Source organism: Dermacentor albipictus, unplaced genomic scaffold (assembly GCF_038994185.2).
Source record: "Dermacentor albipictus isolate Rhodes 1998 colony unplaced genomic scaffold, USDA_Dalb.pri_finalv2 scaffold_25, whole genome shotgun sequence".
Taxonomy (NCBI): domain Eukaryota; kingdom Metazoa; phylum Arthropoda; class Arachnida; order Ixodida; family Ixodidae; genus Dermacentor; species Dermacentor albipictus.
In genome coordinates, this window is record NW_027225579.1 from 355,702 (window position 1) to 373,202 (window position 17,501).

The following is a 17,501-nucleotide window of genomic DNA, read 5'->3' on the forward strand; positions in this document are numbered from 1 at the left end:
CTTGCGCATATTGTTAGCTTGAGCAGACAACTGAAGCTTTCTAGAGCTGTGTTAGAAGGTGCCACCAACCACCGTTTTTTTTCTCGAACTTGACTTCAAAGATAGTGTCATGTTGTTCTGGAAGGTAAGTCGCGCACCTCCTCTCAGCTTTACATATAAGTCTCGTGGCGTTGCGATATAGTACATATAATTGTCTACGCGGGATATAAGAAGCCTTCGGAGGCAAGACCTGTAAACAACAGGGCGGAGTAAAGCCAATTTCTTTCTGCGGAACACATGTCTAAATTGTACACTAGTGGACACCGTGCATGACAACAACACGTGCGTGGGAGCATTTCCCATGCAGTGCAGTCCTCGTTCCTTTACCTTTCAACTGAATTGTTTTTTTTTATATTTGCCTCTTATTTTGATGTACTAACGCTTTTTTTCGTTATACTATCCCGCGAGTTAATAGGAAGGAACAATTGAATACGTTACCAGCAGTTCCTGCCAAAGCAGAAATGGAGACCACTTGTGAATTTTTGTTGCGGCCGCGAGCGTTATGACAATGTGAATAATTCTTAAAGTCAGAAATAACGTGCCGAACAAATATGTAAAAGGTTGTTTGGAAATGCAAAGCGACATATAATTGCGTTATATGCAAGGCGTCTTGGGCGCAGCCGGGGGGGGGGGGGAGACACTGGGCCCGTCCTCCTCGCCTCTCCTCTCCATCCCTTCCCACAAATTTCTGCATATCAGGAAGGTTGCACAAGCGACATGCGACAATGCGCGCCTTGTCAGACATCCGGTCAAGTGAGTACACACCCACCTACAAAATAAAATTCCTCGCTACTACAACACTGCAGGGTATACTTGCACGTTACCGACAAAGGTGACCGTTTTTTGTGTGTGTATGTGTGTGTGTGTATTCCATAACGCACAATAACATACGTTACATCCAAACGTCGCTATTCAAGCTTGTGTTTGTTAATTTGGTGATAAAAATGCGCCAGTAGAAGCAAAAGAAAAAAATTACCGACGATTACGTTACTTCCTAATGCGAAATTTGAGCGCAGCAAATAAGCTGTTTCACCTTTTCGATAGATTGAGGCAAAGAAATCGAGCAACACATGTATGCGCTATCACAGAATTTTTTTTTTATTGAGCTTTTATGAGCTTCTGCTTCAGCCTCGCTTACTGCTGGTTGCTCTCGACGGCGGCGATGAGCCTCCGCTTCGGCGGCGCGAACGGCAGGGTCTTCTCGGCGGCGGCGCTTAGCCTCTGCTTCGGCGACGCGTACTCCTGGATCATCTCGACGGCGGCGACGGTAAGCTTCTGCTTCGGCGGCACGCACCTCTGGATTCTGACGGCGACGGCGCTGGGCCTCTGCTCTGGCAGCTCGTTTAGCAGCAGCAGCAGCAGCAGCAGACGGAGGACTTCCATCGGTTGTCTCGCTCATGGCTCAGAAAGAACTGGCAGATAATTTCGCAGTGGCGAACGGCAGCGGCAATTTCGGCTCGGGCGGTGCACATATACAGATCCGCCGCCACCGATCTGGCTCTCTGATTGCCACCCCACAGGGCGAACGGCAGCGGCAATTTCGGCTCGGGCGGTGCACATATACAGATCCGCCGCCACCGATCTGGCTCTCTGATTGCCACCGCACAGGGGTTGCATTGGAGGAGGAGCGAAGAAAGGAATTAAGTTCGAGCCGGCGCTTTGACAACCGGAGACTCGCAGGAAGAGGGGGGAGGGGGGCGGCGTGTACACCCAGCGGCAAACGATGGGGGCAGAAGCGCGCGCAGCAAGCGGACAACACGATAAAGGGAGGAGGGAAGAGATAGCAGCGACTGACTGATGCCGCTGACGCCGATAGTGAGTCAACCCCAGCTGCGGAGTTGGTTTCAGGGACAACGCCGCCGATGCCGACACAAACAATATGATACCCTCGCTTCCGCAGCGCTAAGAACCAGGTCTAGCCGTGGGAAGGTGGTCACGTATTCGTCGACGTGCCGGGGCCTACGTGAAATAACCGGCGCGTCGGCAACTGAAGAGCACCCTATCCGCCACACAAGAACAGGGGGGGGGGGGACCCTTTCCTCCTCTTTCTGCATGGCGGCGACGGTGTTCTATGCAGTCACGTTATCTTGACTCTCTAGCGGCGTCAGCGGCATCCAGCGGTATCAGTCGGTCGCTGCTAGCGCTGGGGGGATGAAAGGGGGGCGGAGCTGGTTACGAGGCCGACGACAACGCCGACGACGACGCGAAACCCAGGAACGGACGCCAAGGAGCTGCGCTCTAAAATTGGAGGACGCTTAAGCTTCGCCTTCAAGAGTGGAACGCGACAGCGTTCCCGTCGACCCGCCAAGGGGTGTAAGACAATGCGCTACGGCGCAGCGATCACTTACGAGGCGCCCCGCATCAGACACGGTGAGCGTCGAGCAACGCAGTGTTCGGCGCGGCAACGAAATGTGCGTCTGAGCAAACGGCACAAACCAAAGAACTCGGTGTCTCGGAGGAGGAAACGATCTACGCCAGCCGAACGTCGTGATCGGCACGGGCAGAGAGATAGATAGATAGTAATCTAAAGAAAGGAACGGCGCTTGAGTCTGCAACCCGTGTGGGAGAACGGCGAAGCGTCGTCAGGGGAGAGGGAGTCGAGGCATGCGACGCGCCTGGCACCGGTCCGCGCACAGCCGTGGCGCGCCACCTGTCGGGGCAGCGCCGTACATTGAGAGGAGGGGGTCTTCTGTGTTTGTCGCAAGATGGCTCTGCGTGTGCGGTAAGCACAGAAGAAATGTTGCGGAAACGTACTGCGCTACTCATGTAAATGCGACTTCTGTAAGTAACATGCTCGTAATTACCGATATACACCGCAGTATAACTTTCTACGGCACGTTTCTAAGGCAACACCGCATTCACTGGAAGCGCTTTTGTACTTCTTTCAAGCATCGAACTCGTGACTGAGTGGTAGCGTCTCCGTCTCACACTCCGGAGACCCTGGTTCGATTCCCACCCAGCCCATCTTCGAAGTTGCTTTCTATTTATGAAGTGCCTGCAGTGATTTATCGCTCACGGTCAACGCCGCGGACGCCGACGACACCGGCTTTTCTGCGACACGAGCTCCTTAACGCTATCGCGTTAAAACAGTCGGCACCTACACTGACTGGAACTGATGCGTATGTTGTCCACTGTAGAGGACATCCTGTATCCTGTAAAAAAATGAGAAAAAAAACATTTGAAAGCACACGAAACATTCTTCTCGGCTTTACAGTTTGCATGTGCGATTTTTCTTCATGTAAATAAGGGATCTTATTAACATTGCCCACTGCATGCTCGGCTACTTACGCGGTAAATTTTACAAAACGCAAACTTCTCCTAAATTAATGCTCTATAAAACACTAGTTTCGTCTCAACTGAAATTTTTGTCACCAGTTTAGGATCCCAGTAACGAAAATTTAAATACATCTCTAAAACCAGTGCAAAGTACGTAGGTTTTTTTAGCTACTATAACCAAACCGCTAGTATAACGTCCATGAAAGCTAGCCTCATTCTTCCTTCTCTAGCAAGAAGCCGTGAAGTGGCACGACTGTGTTTATTTCAAAAACTATACCATAATGGATCACACTACTCTTCATGATGTTCTAATTACTCGTCCACCATACGCGTCACACCGCATCGGTCATCAGTACGAAGTCTGAATTGAACCATGCAACACTAAGTATTTTCTTCAGACATGCATGGAACGACACAACCGTCCTGCAGAAATTGTGATCATCTCTAACCATAAACATTTTCGCGAAGCCTCAGCTACCATTGTATAAATGCGATCAAATTGATGGGAAATAACGAAACTCACTCTATACTGTTTATACTGGGTGGTCATTGTTAAGTTATCCGGAATTTTTTAAAAATGCCTGAGGCAGATAGCATAATTCCTGTCCCTTAGCTGGATGATATGAAGAGGCTGACATTACGATCACGATAATTCAAAACGCAGTATGATTAATTACCAAAACTTCACTAATTTCCTTCTTATATATTTACTTTATGGTACGTATTGCAATTTACGAAATGTAGCCGGTGATATTGCAAGCCGTATCCACTTGAAATAACTATTCAGGATGACACCAGTTTCGAGACATTATTTCCCAAATGGGGAACTAAATACATCGACGATCCAATTGCTTTTGGACATCAATGCATGAAACTATGTTTTCATAAAGAAGTGTAACCACAGTGCATTTTTACGACGAGTCTGATGGCGCGTATCTCCAAACTGGCGTCATTCTGGAAATTTATTTCAACTGGATACGCTTTGCATTCTTGTTCGGCAGTGGATACCGCTTTTCCCAACGTTACTAGACTAGCTTCAGTTTTAAAACTCGGCGCCGTTGCGCGGAACCGCCACCCGCCCGCGCCTTCGTGGCGCTGCAGTCGCGCCCGGCTTCACTTCGTCACTGGCCGGCTACGCGGGCGGGCCGGACTAAGCACGCGGTGCAGCGTTGGTGTATTCTGTGGTTCGTTGTTGACAGCGAATTTCAGCAAGCATGTCATCCTTGGAACTGTAGCTTCGCCGAGTTTCTTAAGAATATCAGCTGACGATGCCGACGTGCTGCGTACCTGTCTGCATAGGCCACTATCGGAACGATGTCAACAGTTTGGCGCACCACTTTTTCTGTGCTCCCAGCAATGCGATGCTTCGCTCGGCGTGAAAAAGAGCGATTCCTCGTGCCGACCGGGAACAGTTGTTGTAGCCTGTGATGCGTGTGGCTCCTACCCACGATGGGGCATTGGCCAAGAAATGGGTGGATTATTCTAAATTATTATGGAGCATAAATTTCCTAATAGCTATTGAAATAGCATTGAATAGCGCAGAATTACCTGTTAAATAAAATGAGGAAGGTCATATTGAATGAGTAATAATTAATTTAACAGTAAAAACAAAAAGAAAGGAATTTAGCAGGGCATCCGTTTAGATTCCGTAAGGAATGTTCCGACAGCGAAGCATGCATCCCTGTGGCTGAATCCCAAAGTGGACGCTCCGAACGAAAGAAGACCGGGAACACTCTGCGAAATCAACAGCACGCGCTCGTGCCACTGCTCCCGCGTTCGTCATCGTCTTGCACAGCTGGCTGCATGGCCGTTCATCTTTCCAGCATAGAATTTCGCTTCTCTTCTGTCGTCATAATGGGGAGGCCGCGTTTACGGGGGTATGAGCCATTGCTTAAGGGAGTATGAGCCCCTCATGGTCTTACGTAACGGAAAGATTTAATTTTGAAGAAATTTAATTTCAAAGAATCACAAGCGGCAAATCGCAGGCTATGGCTGCTAACCACGCCGCCGAGCAAACTCGAGACATCGAACGCAAGCGACAACTGCGGACTGCGGGCATACCATCAGTGACGTCGTTCTCACTCGCAGCCGATTGTGTGTGTAACCTCATAACTGAGAAATACTTTACTGAACGCTCGGGATTAACCCAGTGCTAAACACAGGGGCCGCACGTTTCAGCTTCGCTGATTAAGCATCTTGACGGAATGAAAAATCCGGCTTCTTTTTTTTGTGTGTGTGCCTGTGGCTTGTGTGTACAAAGACCGACCTCATCTTTCTTTTTGTAGCGCTTCTTTGGCGTGGTGACAAGCTTCGGTGGGGATGAAGATCATCCTAAAATCACGCACTTTCGCCAGATATTCAGGCTCCTGAGCCTAAACTGCGCGAAACGTTAAGACGACAGGAAGAAACACACGACATTTAGAGACGCAGCTTCTGCGCTTCGCTGTATGCGTTTCTTCCTTTCGTGCAGTTTACCCTTCTTTCAGTATTAACGAACTGGTGCGATAAATCTTATTGCTGTAGGTGGATATCGCTTTCTCGTGGTCTCACTAATTCGGACAAGGGGAACGCCAGCGAGCGTGAAACACGCGCCAACGGCGGCCCGTCCGCACGAGCTCAAGGCTGTGACGAGGCGTCTGCAGTGGAGCCCGATGGAACAGCGTTGCCCTCTGGCGGCTGTCACAGAAGTGGCGACAGCGGCTGTAAGCGCGCGGGCGGGGAGTTTTACAACTGAAGCTAGTCTAGTAACGTTGGCTTTTCCTTGTGCTGCGATAATTTTGCATCGCTGTGCTGTCTTTGGTGTTCGTTCCTCCCCCCCCCCCTCCCCTCGTGTATGGAAATCACTCTTTCGACGCGGAAGGCTGCTCGAAGGATGGCGGTGAATGACGCAGCGCTGAACCCGCAGCAAATAAAAGTAGCAACAAAAAGTATAATATTTACCGTACTGATCGCGCTAACACACTAGGCGGTGGTGTTTTAATAGCTGTTAATGAATGCTTTGACCGTTTCCCTGTAGCCATATCATGTAACATTGAATGTGCATGGTGCTGCATTGTTATGCTGCTGCTGTTTGTTACCGACCACCATCATCAGCCGCGACTTTTTGCGATAGCATGTGCGATTGCTTGTGCCAGATAAGCGTTCGCTCCCCCGGAGCGCCAATATTACGTATGGGCGATTTTAACTTCCCGAATATTTCATGGTCAAGCACGTGTCCTTCACTATATACAACTTCCGCAGAATCGAAGCATTTTGTAGAGATATGTGCTGATTTCAACCTGGTTCAGGTAGTTACTTCCCCTACACGTGTAACAAACACCACATCATCTCTTTTAGATCTTGTTTTAACATCATCAACAGATATCATATCTAAGGTTACACACTCACCTGGCTTGAGTGATCACGACGTCTTCCATTTTTTCATTAGCTTGGCAATCCTACCGTCCCAAAACACTATTGAAACCAGTCATGATTATAAAAACGGCAACTTCACCGCTATCAACAACGAACTTGCTCTTTTCCTTGATAATTACCTGCCTAAAGTTGCTGAGCGCTCACTGGATACTAACTGGAATATATTCAAAGAAAAAATTCACGATCTTGTTAACAAGTTTATTCCGAAGAGGCGCGTTTTTTCGAATAACAATGCTTCATGGTATACTAAATCTTTGAAATGCCTATCTAACAGAAAAAAATGTCTTTTTCGCACCGCTAAGCGGACGGAAAGCCAGGCTAAATGGTCTGCTTACAAAGAAGCTGCCTCGGCCTACTCATCTGCGATAAAGAATACAAAATTTTCTTTTTTCAATAATACCCTTCCGAACATGCTCATCAATAATCCAAGAAGCTTCTGGAATGTAGTAAGGCCTAGTGCATCGAAAATCATATCACTTAGCACGTCTTCCGGTGAGCCTATACCTCGGCAGCACTGCGCTGCGGTTTTAAATAATGTATTCATAAAAGCTTCCACTCCTTCAGCACATGATAACGACCTTCCTAGGCTACCATGCTGCAATTTTTTTTTCCTATGGATCCTGTAATTTTTAACTCTACTGGCATAAAAAAGATAATAGACACTCTTAACCTTACGTCTTCTTGGGGAATAGACGAAATCACGACGAAATTTCAAAAAAATACTAGTGAGTATTCCTCTATCATCTTAGAGAGCATTTTTTCATAATTGTATCTGTCCTCATCCTTGCCTCATGACTGGAAAACAGCCAGGATTATTCCTATCCACAAATCTGGCGAAACTCAAGATCCTTTTAACTACAGGCCCATATCGATTACCTCAGTACCATGCAAAATTATGGAGCATATCATATTTCCTAACCTCGTCAACCTTCTCGAAGAAAATAATTTTTTCTCTAACAGTCAACATGGCTTTCGCAAATTTTTTTCTTGTGAGACCCAGCTGGTCACTTTCACTAATGACTTACATGTATATCTTGATAGTGGTTTTTTCACTGATTGCATATTTTTGGATTTTTCTAAAGCTTTTGACAAAGTGAAACATGTACTGTTACTACACAAACTAAGTGCACTCAACATTGACCCGGGATTACTCAGCTGGATCCAATCGTTCCTTTCTTCACGTTCCCAATCTGTTGTAACTAATGACTCCACATCTCACGCGGCTCCAGTTGAATCCGGTGTTCCACAAGGGTCTGTTCTTGGTCCTCTTTTATTTTTAATATATATTAATGATTTACCTGATAACATTTCCTCACAAATTTGTTTATTCGCAGACGACTGCGTTATATATCGAAAAGTGACTAATGCATTTGATATAGCTACCCTTCAATCTGATTTAAATAACATATATAACTGGTGCCTCACTTGGTGCATGGAACTCAACATTAATAAATGCAAATCTATGCGGATTTCTCGTTCTAACACAACTTGCCCTACCTACGCCCTTAATGACTGCCCCCTTCAATCCGTTGCATGCTACCATTATCTTGGCATCCATATAACAAGCGACCTTTCTTGGAAGCAGCATGTACAGTATGTAATATCTAAAGCTAACCGCTCCTTAGGATATTTGAAGAGAAATTTTTCGCTTGCGCCTGTTTCATTAAAACGGCTGTTGTACACGACATACGTCCGCCCCCAATTAGAATATGCCTCATCTGTTTGGGATCCTCATCAGATCACATTAATTAACGAAATTGAATCGGTGGAAAATCGCTCGGTTCGTTTCATCTTAGCTAACTACCATCGCACTGCTAGTGTTACATTATTGAAGAGAACCCTTCAAATTCCATTATTATCTCTTCGCAGAAAAGAATCACGCATTTCCCTTTTCCATAAAATCTGCTACCACAACGCATTTCTTCGCCCTCTTTGGATCCAACCTGCGCCTTATTATTCGGCTCCTCGTGACCACTTACATAAAGTTAACGTACCCCGTCATAACACCGTCGCGTGCTCACAATCATTCCTTCCTAGGACTTCACTCGACTGGAATAATCTACCAACATCATTAGTAAGCATCAGTGACCCCACTCGTTTTAAGAATGCACTAATCAGCATAAAATAATGTATGGTAGCAAATGGCATGATTATGTACTTATTCGTGAACATTGTCTGCTTGCTAAAGTGTATTCTTTCTGTATTTTCATGTTATGTAAGCCTCTGATATTTGTTATGAATGTATTACTACTTTTTTTATATTGCTTTTGTTCGTTGGAAATTCCTTGAACTAATCCTGTGTTTTTTTACTCTTTGAATGTATTCTCGCCTCACCCCTCTGCAATGTACAATTATGTACCTTGAGGGTATCACAAATAAACAAATAAAAATAAATAAATAAATATCAGGGAGCAACGCGACGATGATTCCTCGGAGCCTTCTTTGCAGATTGCTGCGCCTGTGCGACACTTTCATGACACGGTTTTGTTAGTCATGAGCTCACTAGAATCATCTTCTCTAAGTGCAGTTGTGAACAGTTCATAAATGATGATATACACTACGGTGTTAGCAACTCGGGCGCACCAAAGGAGTTGGCATGCTACGTACTGACCTGCCGGAAACGGCCGGGAGACAAGCCACTCCGGAACCAGCCAAGACAGAGAGACAACAATAGCGCACTTGTTTATAAAGCACAGGATCACAAAACAAGGTCACCCTTATCTAGGTCATACAGATACGCACAATTAATTTAAAAAAAAAAACACTACGCGCAAGCTGCCAATTCCGTTTGGGGCCAGCGGTGTCGTCCATCCGCGGGCCGCTGCATACAGGAACTGGAGTCGCAGAGCTTTTAGTCTCACAGACGCAATTTTAGTTGCTTGGCTGCCTTCGCTAGCAACCTGTCATGATTGGCCACACTTGTTTCTATAAAGCCTTTTATCACATGAACGGTTCTGTGAATATACGGGCACGTTGTCTCAACATAAAGTGAAGTGTTTATTACCAGAAAACGAAAAACGACCAAGGAGACTTTTATTGTGTTCTAAATACGATCTTTCACATTCGCCGCATGTACCTCGATTATGTTGTTCCCCAGAAAACAGTACGCGCTGCCAGCGCAAATTCGCATGGCGGATCTTTACGAAGTGAAAACACTCCACTGGCCCACTTACTTGGTCAAATCAGCCTGCACTGGTGTATAATATGCGCGAAAATATGGTGTAAGGTCAGTGCGCAGGAAAGCGTGGAGTAGTGCGAGAGAAAGCCGTAATGAATTGCAACGAATATACCATGACCGAAGGAAATAAGCTGTACTGTCGGAAATTTACCAAGAAAGGTGCATTTTAACAAAGTGTTTACAGAAACTATGACCAACATCCTTTAAATTCTTCATCTGCTTTCTTTTACAGCGAAGTTGTATATGGCTAGCCGACATGTCCGTTCGTCCGTCTGTCGCTCGCCTGTACGCCGAAAACTCCTCCGGCGCTACGCCATGCGCATGCGCGAAAAAAAAAGAGAGAAGGAGAGACACGTGATTAGCCAACACCACCTAGGGAGCACAAGGCCTGTTTACTCCGATCCATGATGTAACGCTGCCTGGCACGAAATTTCCATGGACAAGGCCGACGTGACGAAAGCGGTGACGTCAAAATTACTGTTGCCTACTCGGGAGCCCCCCCATTAGATTATATGGCAGCGCGACCTGGTTACGTGGCGTCATTGATCGGAGTGAAAAGGCCTTGTGCTATCTAGGTGGTGTTGGATTAGCTGCGCCAGTAATGACATCGTCGCTCTCTGTCGCAGACGAGCGCACGCGCAGCAGTTTCTCTCCGGCTCCGAAATGGGCAGGCCACGCGCCTTACGTACTTAGGAGCAGGCAGCTTTCGATCAGCAACGCCGCGAGCAGAACAGGGAACGAGCTCGTCCACGCCGTGCCGATGCTGCAGCCCGGGCACAAGAACAGACTCATGCAGCCGAGCGCAAGCAGCAACTGCACACCGATGATCCAGCAGCCTACCAAGCCATTGTTTAAGGAAACGTCTTGATTACCCAGTGATAAGCAGCGGGGCCGCATGTTTCAGCTTCGCTGGTTAACCATCTGTGCGGATTGCGTGAGCGATTATTTTTTGTTTCTTCCGATTTTAATTACGATCACACTTTACGCTAAATTAGTCTTGTTTGAAACATCCGAATGGGTGTTATTTGCAGCTAGAGACATTTTGATTCCATATTCCAACATTAACTCCAGGTGTTTCTGTTTCACCCTCCAGATGTCGTGCAACGTCTCCCGTGACCTTTAAATTTCAGATCCCATCATATTAAATCATTCTTATTTTCATCTTTAGTCCGCTTTCCTTGTTTCACCTTTATTGTGGAATTTTCATTTGTTAGTTTTGCTGTAATTGGTGTGCGAGCTTTTAATCACGCATTTTCTTCCGCAGGAAAATTAATTCTTCAGTATTTTGCAAGCGTTTTTGTTGTCCTCTCATACACTTCTTTATTTTTCATCTGTGACGCCTAATTGCCAATCACAGCGATTTCGGATGCACAGCTATGGCCAAGAAGGAGTGGCAAATGAAAGGAAAGTTCAAGAAATACGGGCCTACATATAGCAGTTTTAATAGGTCTATCGTAGATTTCTCGTAAACGAGGAAGAAATTTGATAATTCGATTCTGGAGCGCTGCATAATTGCCGTCTAACTGTGAAGCCACAGCAGGGTTCTGATGTTCTGGCGGGCTACGTGCTTCATAGTTTTAGACGTTTCTTCTAACTCCGCGAAAAAAACGAGCACACACGAAAGAAACACACACTACACCACTGCGATCGTGGTGGGGTGTGTGTTTCTTTGGCTGTCTCCATTTTTTTTTCGCTTGGTTAAAAGAAACATCTAAAACCTCAGCGAAATCGCGTGTCAATTTCGCTGTAGGAGTTGAGGGGGAAGAATGTGTGAAAGGAGGGGATTCGTTTTGTATTCTCTTCGTACATTCTTTTTCGCACGTTTCTGGTCGCGAAGAATACTGAAAGCACTTTGTTTTGTTATCCGTACGCTCCGGTACATTTGGCATGTATCGAGGGACTCTCCTCAATATTTTGACCGACTGGGGTTCCTTGACGTGCATCTTTCAAGTGACCCTCATCGCAGCACGGTTGCTGCGTCCTGGAATTAAACCTACCAGCTCTTTCCCTCTAAACATACGATGGCCAGATATCGATGGTCGTATTTAGCGCCATGAACCCCAAAAAAGAGGAAGAAAAGAAACAAGAGAATAAAACGACGACGAAGAAAAAGCTACGCGTTAAGATCACTGGAACAAGGGACCTTTTTTTTTTACTTCTATCAGTAAAATAGGTTTAGAAGAGCTATGAATTGGACTAGTTGGTGTGTATTCATGTCCGCTTCTTATCCAGCGTTTGTTCGTCCCCATTGCCTCTTAGCGCAAAAAAAAAAATGAATGAAGTACGTAGTTGCACGATTCTAACGCGCACAAATTTTTGGCTAAAAAATGAGTTCAAATCTTCATGAGCGTTGCAATTGTAACTAATACTAGTCAACATCAAAAACGAAACCGATCTTTACTAAAACAATAAAAAGAAACTCTATGCAAGGTAGCTAGCCACACTTCCATCGAAGGGACGGAACTTTTTTTTTCTGCTTAATATGCGCTCGCTATTTTCTAATTTGTTGTACGTGTGGCATTTCTAATGCATTACAAGGAACTGAAGATGAATTTCTGTTGTTGGTAGACAGCGAAAAGGAGTTGTCGGACTCCGATAGTGTCTAGCCGCGAAGACTGAGCTGTGTGCCATTTTGTGTGTCTTTCTATGTCGACACCGTACGTGTCGACTGAAGTTTCGTTACTTGAAGTGCGCGGTAAAATCGGCACCAAGTTATTTTCCTTTTTCTTTCTTCTTTTTTTTGAGGGGGGGGGGGGCAGGGGGGAGGATGTTGGCGGGGCTATAACTGCGCGTTACAATCGGGGGCGCGGTAGAATCGTGCAAAGACGCCACTTATAATCATCATCATCGACAACTGCAGAGGCTGTGGGGCGCCTTGAAAGTGCGCTGTGCAAATTGACGCGGGTCACGCACGCTATATAGCTACCCCTTGACAAAGTGAACAAGACATAAGGCCGAAATCAAAACGCGATTCGTACACAATACGGTGGTTCCAATGAATTGGAACCCTTGAATCTTTGTATCGAACGTACTGCTTGCAAAGGCCAATGACAAACAATTCTTGTGAACGAATTTTATTGCCTGTACGTTTTATGCGCAATGGTTTTGTCCAGTGTTGCACCATCGCTCCCAGGCTATGCGGCAAAGCATGAATGCGGCCCTTGAGGCCCGCTGAAAAAAATTGAAGGCGAGCAAACGCTGAAACATTCTCCTGGTGTTTCTACGGCTTCTTCGTACTTCTGTTCCAGGCTTTGTACAAAAAACGCTGTCGGCTGCTCCACTGGCGGTGCTGAGCAGGCTCTCCTACGGCATCTACCTCGTCCACTTCCCGTTCTACTTTCTGTGGAAGAGCGCCGTGAGGGAGAAGTTGTACTTCAGCACGTTCAATTACGTAAGTGCCACAAGGGAGCAGCAGTGCGCCCATACCCTTTTGTTTGCCAAGGGCTGCGAGATTTGTACACGTGCTGAGACGGCCAGCTTCTGTTTCCAGCGAGTGCAAAACCATTGCACTCGTTGGTGCACCGAATAGAATGCACTGGACCGAGCGCTTACGCTAACGTAGGCCTGCTGAGCAGTGCGGCTTTTTTCTCCCGTCTGGCACTGATATCGCTGACAAAGCGTCGTTGATATAACTATATGAAAGTCTGCGCAGCGTGGCATTGGCCTTACCTTCTTCGGGAATTATATTTATTGAAGACACGAGTAATTACGTGGTGTCAATTCAAAAGCAAGCAATACACATAGTCAAGCAGTATAAATACTTTGGTGTAAACATAAACGAAGGAAAGACTTACTCAAGCACCCAACAAGATAATCTGTAAATAAAGGGGAATCAGAATATAGCAATAATGAAACACAGAGCACTTTGGGGCCACAATAAATATAAGCTGATGCATGGAATCTGGAAAGGAGCAATGGTGCCAGTGCTAACGTTCGCAAATGCCATTTTATACTTAAAATCGGATATATTGTCGGGGTTGGAAGTTAAACAAAGATCGGTAGGCTGGTTGGCTTTGGGAGCCCACAGTAAAACCACAGATGAGGCAGTGCAGGTTGACATGGGTTGGGCCACTTCAGAAGTCAGAGCAGCACACATCAAAACTATCTTTGAAGGAAGACTCCGGAACATGTGTCAAAATGAAGGGGCAGCTAAAGTGCACAAGTATCTGTACCTGAAAATCGTGGACACACAATGGAGGAAGAGGTCGAGAAAGTTGGCATCCAAGTGCAGGGTAACTGAAAGTGTATATGGACAAGCATGGGTCTCGAGCAAGTACGTGAGAGAAACAGAGGTAGGGAATTGGATACAGCGAATGGAAACAGAAACGTCCATGTAAATTTACATGAAAGGGAAGAAAAAAAATAAAAGGGGAAAATCTGTACGACAAGAGAAAGGGCAGTGCTCTGCTATTTGAGGCTCGAGCTGGTTGCCTGAGGACAAAAACATACAGGAGCCAATATTCTCAACAAGATAAGGCATGTGCATGCTGCATAAGAAAATCCGGACCCCACTCAGCACATCCTGATGGAACGCGAAGGCGTTCACCCACTCAGGTAGCGTGCACCTTCCAGAAGCGCTTAGATTTAAAGTGAACGGAAGAATCAACCGGGCAGCAGTCGAGGCAAGCAAGAGACCTTTAAGTATTGGTGCAGGCGCAGGTGTAGCAGCTCCACCCCTTCATTGCCGCAGAGAGTTGTGCGCGAGTATAGGAAGAACAAAAATGGACTGACGAATGAGCGGATGGACGCAGCAAACGCTGTGTCGTGTTTGTCGCAGTAAACTGTCCATGCCTTTGGCGCTTCCATTATCATCATCAGCCTGGTTAAGCCCACTGCAGGGCAAAGGCCTCTCCCATACTTCTCCAACTACCCCGGTCATGTACTTATTGTGGCCATGTTGTCCCTGCAAACGTCTTAATGTCATCCGCCCACCTAACTTTCTCCCACTCCCTGCTACGCTTCCCTTCCCTTGGAATCCAGTGCGTAACCCTTAATGACCATCGGTTATCTTCCCTCCTCATTACATGTCCTGCCCATCCCCATTTCTTTTTCTTGATTTCAACTAAGATGTCATTACCTCGCGTTTGTTCCCTCACCCAATCTGCTCTTTTCTTATCCCTTAACGTTACACCTATCATTCTTCTTTCCATAGCTCGTTGCGTCGTCCTCAATTTGAGTAGAACCTTTTTGGCGCTTCAGCCAACCAATTACATCCAATTAGAATATTGTCTTGTCGATTGTACACTGCAATTGTTTCTATATCCACCGCGGTAGCTCAGTGGCTATGCCATTCTCTTCCTTAGCACGAGGTTGCGGGCTCAAATCCCCACCGCGGTGGCTGCATTTCAATGGGAGAGGAATGCAAAAACACTCGTGTGCTTAGGTTGAAGTGCACCTTAAATAAACACACGTTGCAAACAATAATTCAGAGCCCTACACTACGGCGTCTTCCTTAGCCCCAGTTTGCTATAGGACGTTAACACCTTCGAATAAATGAATCTACAATTGACTGTGAACTCTCCTACTACGATTCCCAGGTGGTCAAAATTTCCGGAGTCCTCCACTACGGCGTGCCTCATAATCAGAAAGTGGTTTTGGCACGTAAAACCCCAAATATTATTATTATTATTCTCCTACTACGATTAGAGCGAATGCGCGTTTCATTTTTATTTACTTGTCGTATTCATAGGATTACTTCTCGTGCAGTGCATACAATCGCCGTTACTTCGAGGCTTTCACTGCCAGCGCTCATTTTCCTCTCCTTCCCCGCAGTTCTCCGAGAGTGTGTCTGTGTTTGTCTGGAGCTGCATGCTCGCGCTGGTTGTGTTCCTGGCCTGCGAGGCTCCTGTTGGTCGCCTGGACAAGATCGTGTGGGGCAAGTCGCCGCAGAAAAAGAAAGGAGAGCACATCAACGGACGACACGACCTGGAGCTCCCCACACGCCACGGTGAAGCGCCGCAAGACACGCATCAGCAGTCGTAAATAAAGAGAAATAAAACCCACCTTATGCACAGTGTGCATACATTGTCTTCATGGCAATTGCTTAGGTAGCGCGTTGTTTCCACTGACTGCACCATGAAGTATGGCACAGAGCTTCGTCTGGCGCAGTGACTCAGCACATCCTTCTACCGAGCCCGAGGTACCGGACTCAGCCTGCAACCACGGTGGTCGCATTATGCATGATAGCGCTGACATGAGGACTATCGTTTATTTCAGAGCTCAGCGAGCGTCAAAGAGCTCCAAGTGGTCGAAATAAAAAACATGCTGTTAGAATAGTGGGCACATTCTTAATTAAACATTGCAACTGCTCTCCTTCCTCTTCGTCTTCTTCGTTTTTTATTTACTTTTGAGAATCTTAAAAGAAACATTGCCTCTGGTTTACGGCAGGCAGTTGAGTGGACTGTGACACCCTTACAGCTCAAGCAGTAAGGCGGTACAAGTCAGCAAAATCGCTAAATTTGAAGCACGTGAAAACACTACTCAAGAGTGTGGATATTCATTGACAGGGACCGAATTTGCAAAGCGTTTCTTGCGTGTGTTTTCCCAAGTGACCGGTCGTCTTCGCTAGTATGCCCAGCATCAGTAATCACTGCGATTTGCCCTACGGGCAATACTAGCCTAAGAGCGTTTTCGCAAATACAAGCTGATTGAAGCTCCCGCGATGTTCATTATTTTGTACTTGCTATAGAACGATTACGAAGTATCGCCAACTGGGCCAGTAGGTGTCATAAAATAGGGAAAGTCCCCGTCGTGAGGAAGCGCTCGCGCAGTCGTCCTTTCTGTCCCTGTGTCATTCGCGCTATTTTTGTAGTAGTTCTCTGCGTTCAATGTTACGAATAGCATGTAGTACTCCATTTTGCGCCGTTTCTAATGCGTCCAGATGTGTTTGCATTGTTGTTGTTGATCATGCAAGAAAGTAGTATGAAACGCGGGCCTCTATATAAGCAAAAAGTATATCGTGTGTGTAACATACATCAAACAACGGGTCTCAGCTTAGTCAACAGCAAGAGAAATGGCAACCTCAGAAGTGTCCATGTGCGCGGACAAGGACAGGTTCTCGTCGAATATGACCCCGAAAATTTGAGCAGTTGTTGCCTTTCAAATCGTAAATTATAGAAAATTAAATGTATGTTTTCGGCGTTGTAGTATACTCTTCGTTTCAAAGAGCGAGTAACTGTGCCTTTTTTAAATGTAATAATAATAATATTTGTGGTTTTACGTGCCAAAACCACTTTCTGATTATGAGGCACGCCGTGGTGGAGGACTCCGGAAATTTTGACCACCTGGGGTTCTTTAACGTGCACCTAAATCTAAGCACACGGGTGTTTTCGCATTTCGCCCCCATCGAAATGCGGCTGCCGTGGCCGGGATTCGATCCCGCGACCTCGTGCTCAGCAGCCCAACACCATAGCCACTGAGCAACCACGGCGGGTTTTTTAAACGTAAGGTTGTTGGTATTAAACAAGCTTAAACGCCTGCAGCCAGTCCTTTGTGTGTTTGAAGACGTCGCATGCGTCTGTAACCCCAAAAATACATTCGAATCATCTGCATATAAGATAATCAAAGAGCAGCGTTTCATGGTGACGACATCATT

General features: G+C 46.3%; 1 protein-coding gene across 1 annotated transcript in view; it reads left to right on the forward strand.

Moving 5' to 3' along the window:
* The window catches only part of LOC135914814 (O-acyltransferase like protein-like), a 106,582-nt gene extending 90,693 nt beyond the window's left edge, over nucleotides 1–15,889 (forward strand). The window contains exons 16-17 of the mRNA XM_065447742.2: nucleotides 13,156–13,298; nucleotides 15,680–15,889. Coding sequence (XP_065303814.2) covers nucleotides 13,156–13,298; nucleotides 15,680–15,889 — 353 coding nt within the window. The remainder of the gene's footprint in view (nucleotides 1–13,155; nucleotides 13,299–15,679) is intronic.
* The last annotated feature ends 1,612 nt before the right edge of the window (nucleotides 15,890–17,501 follow it).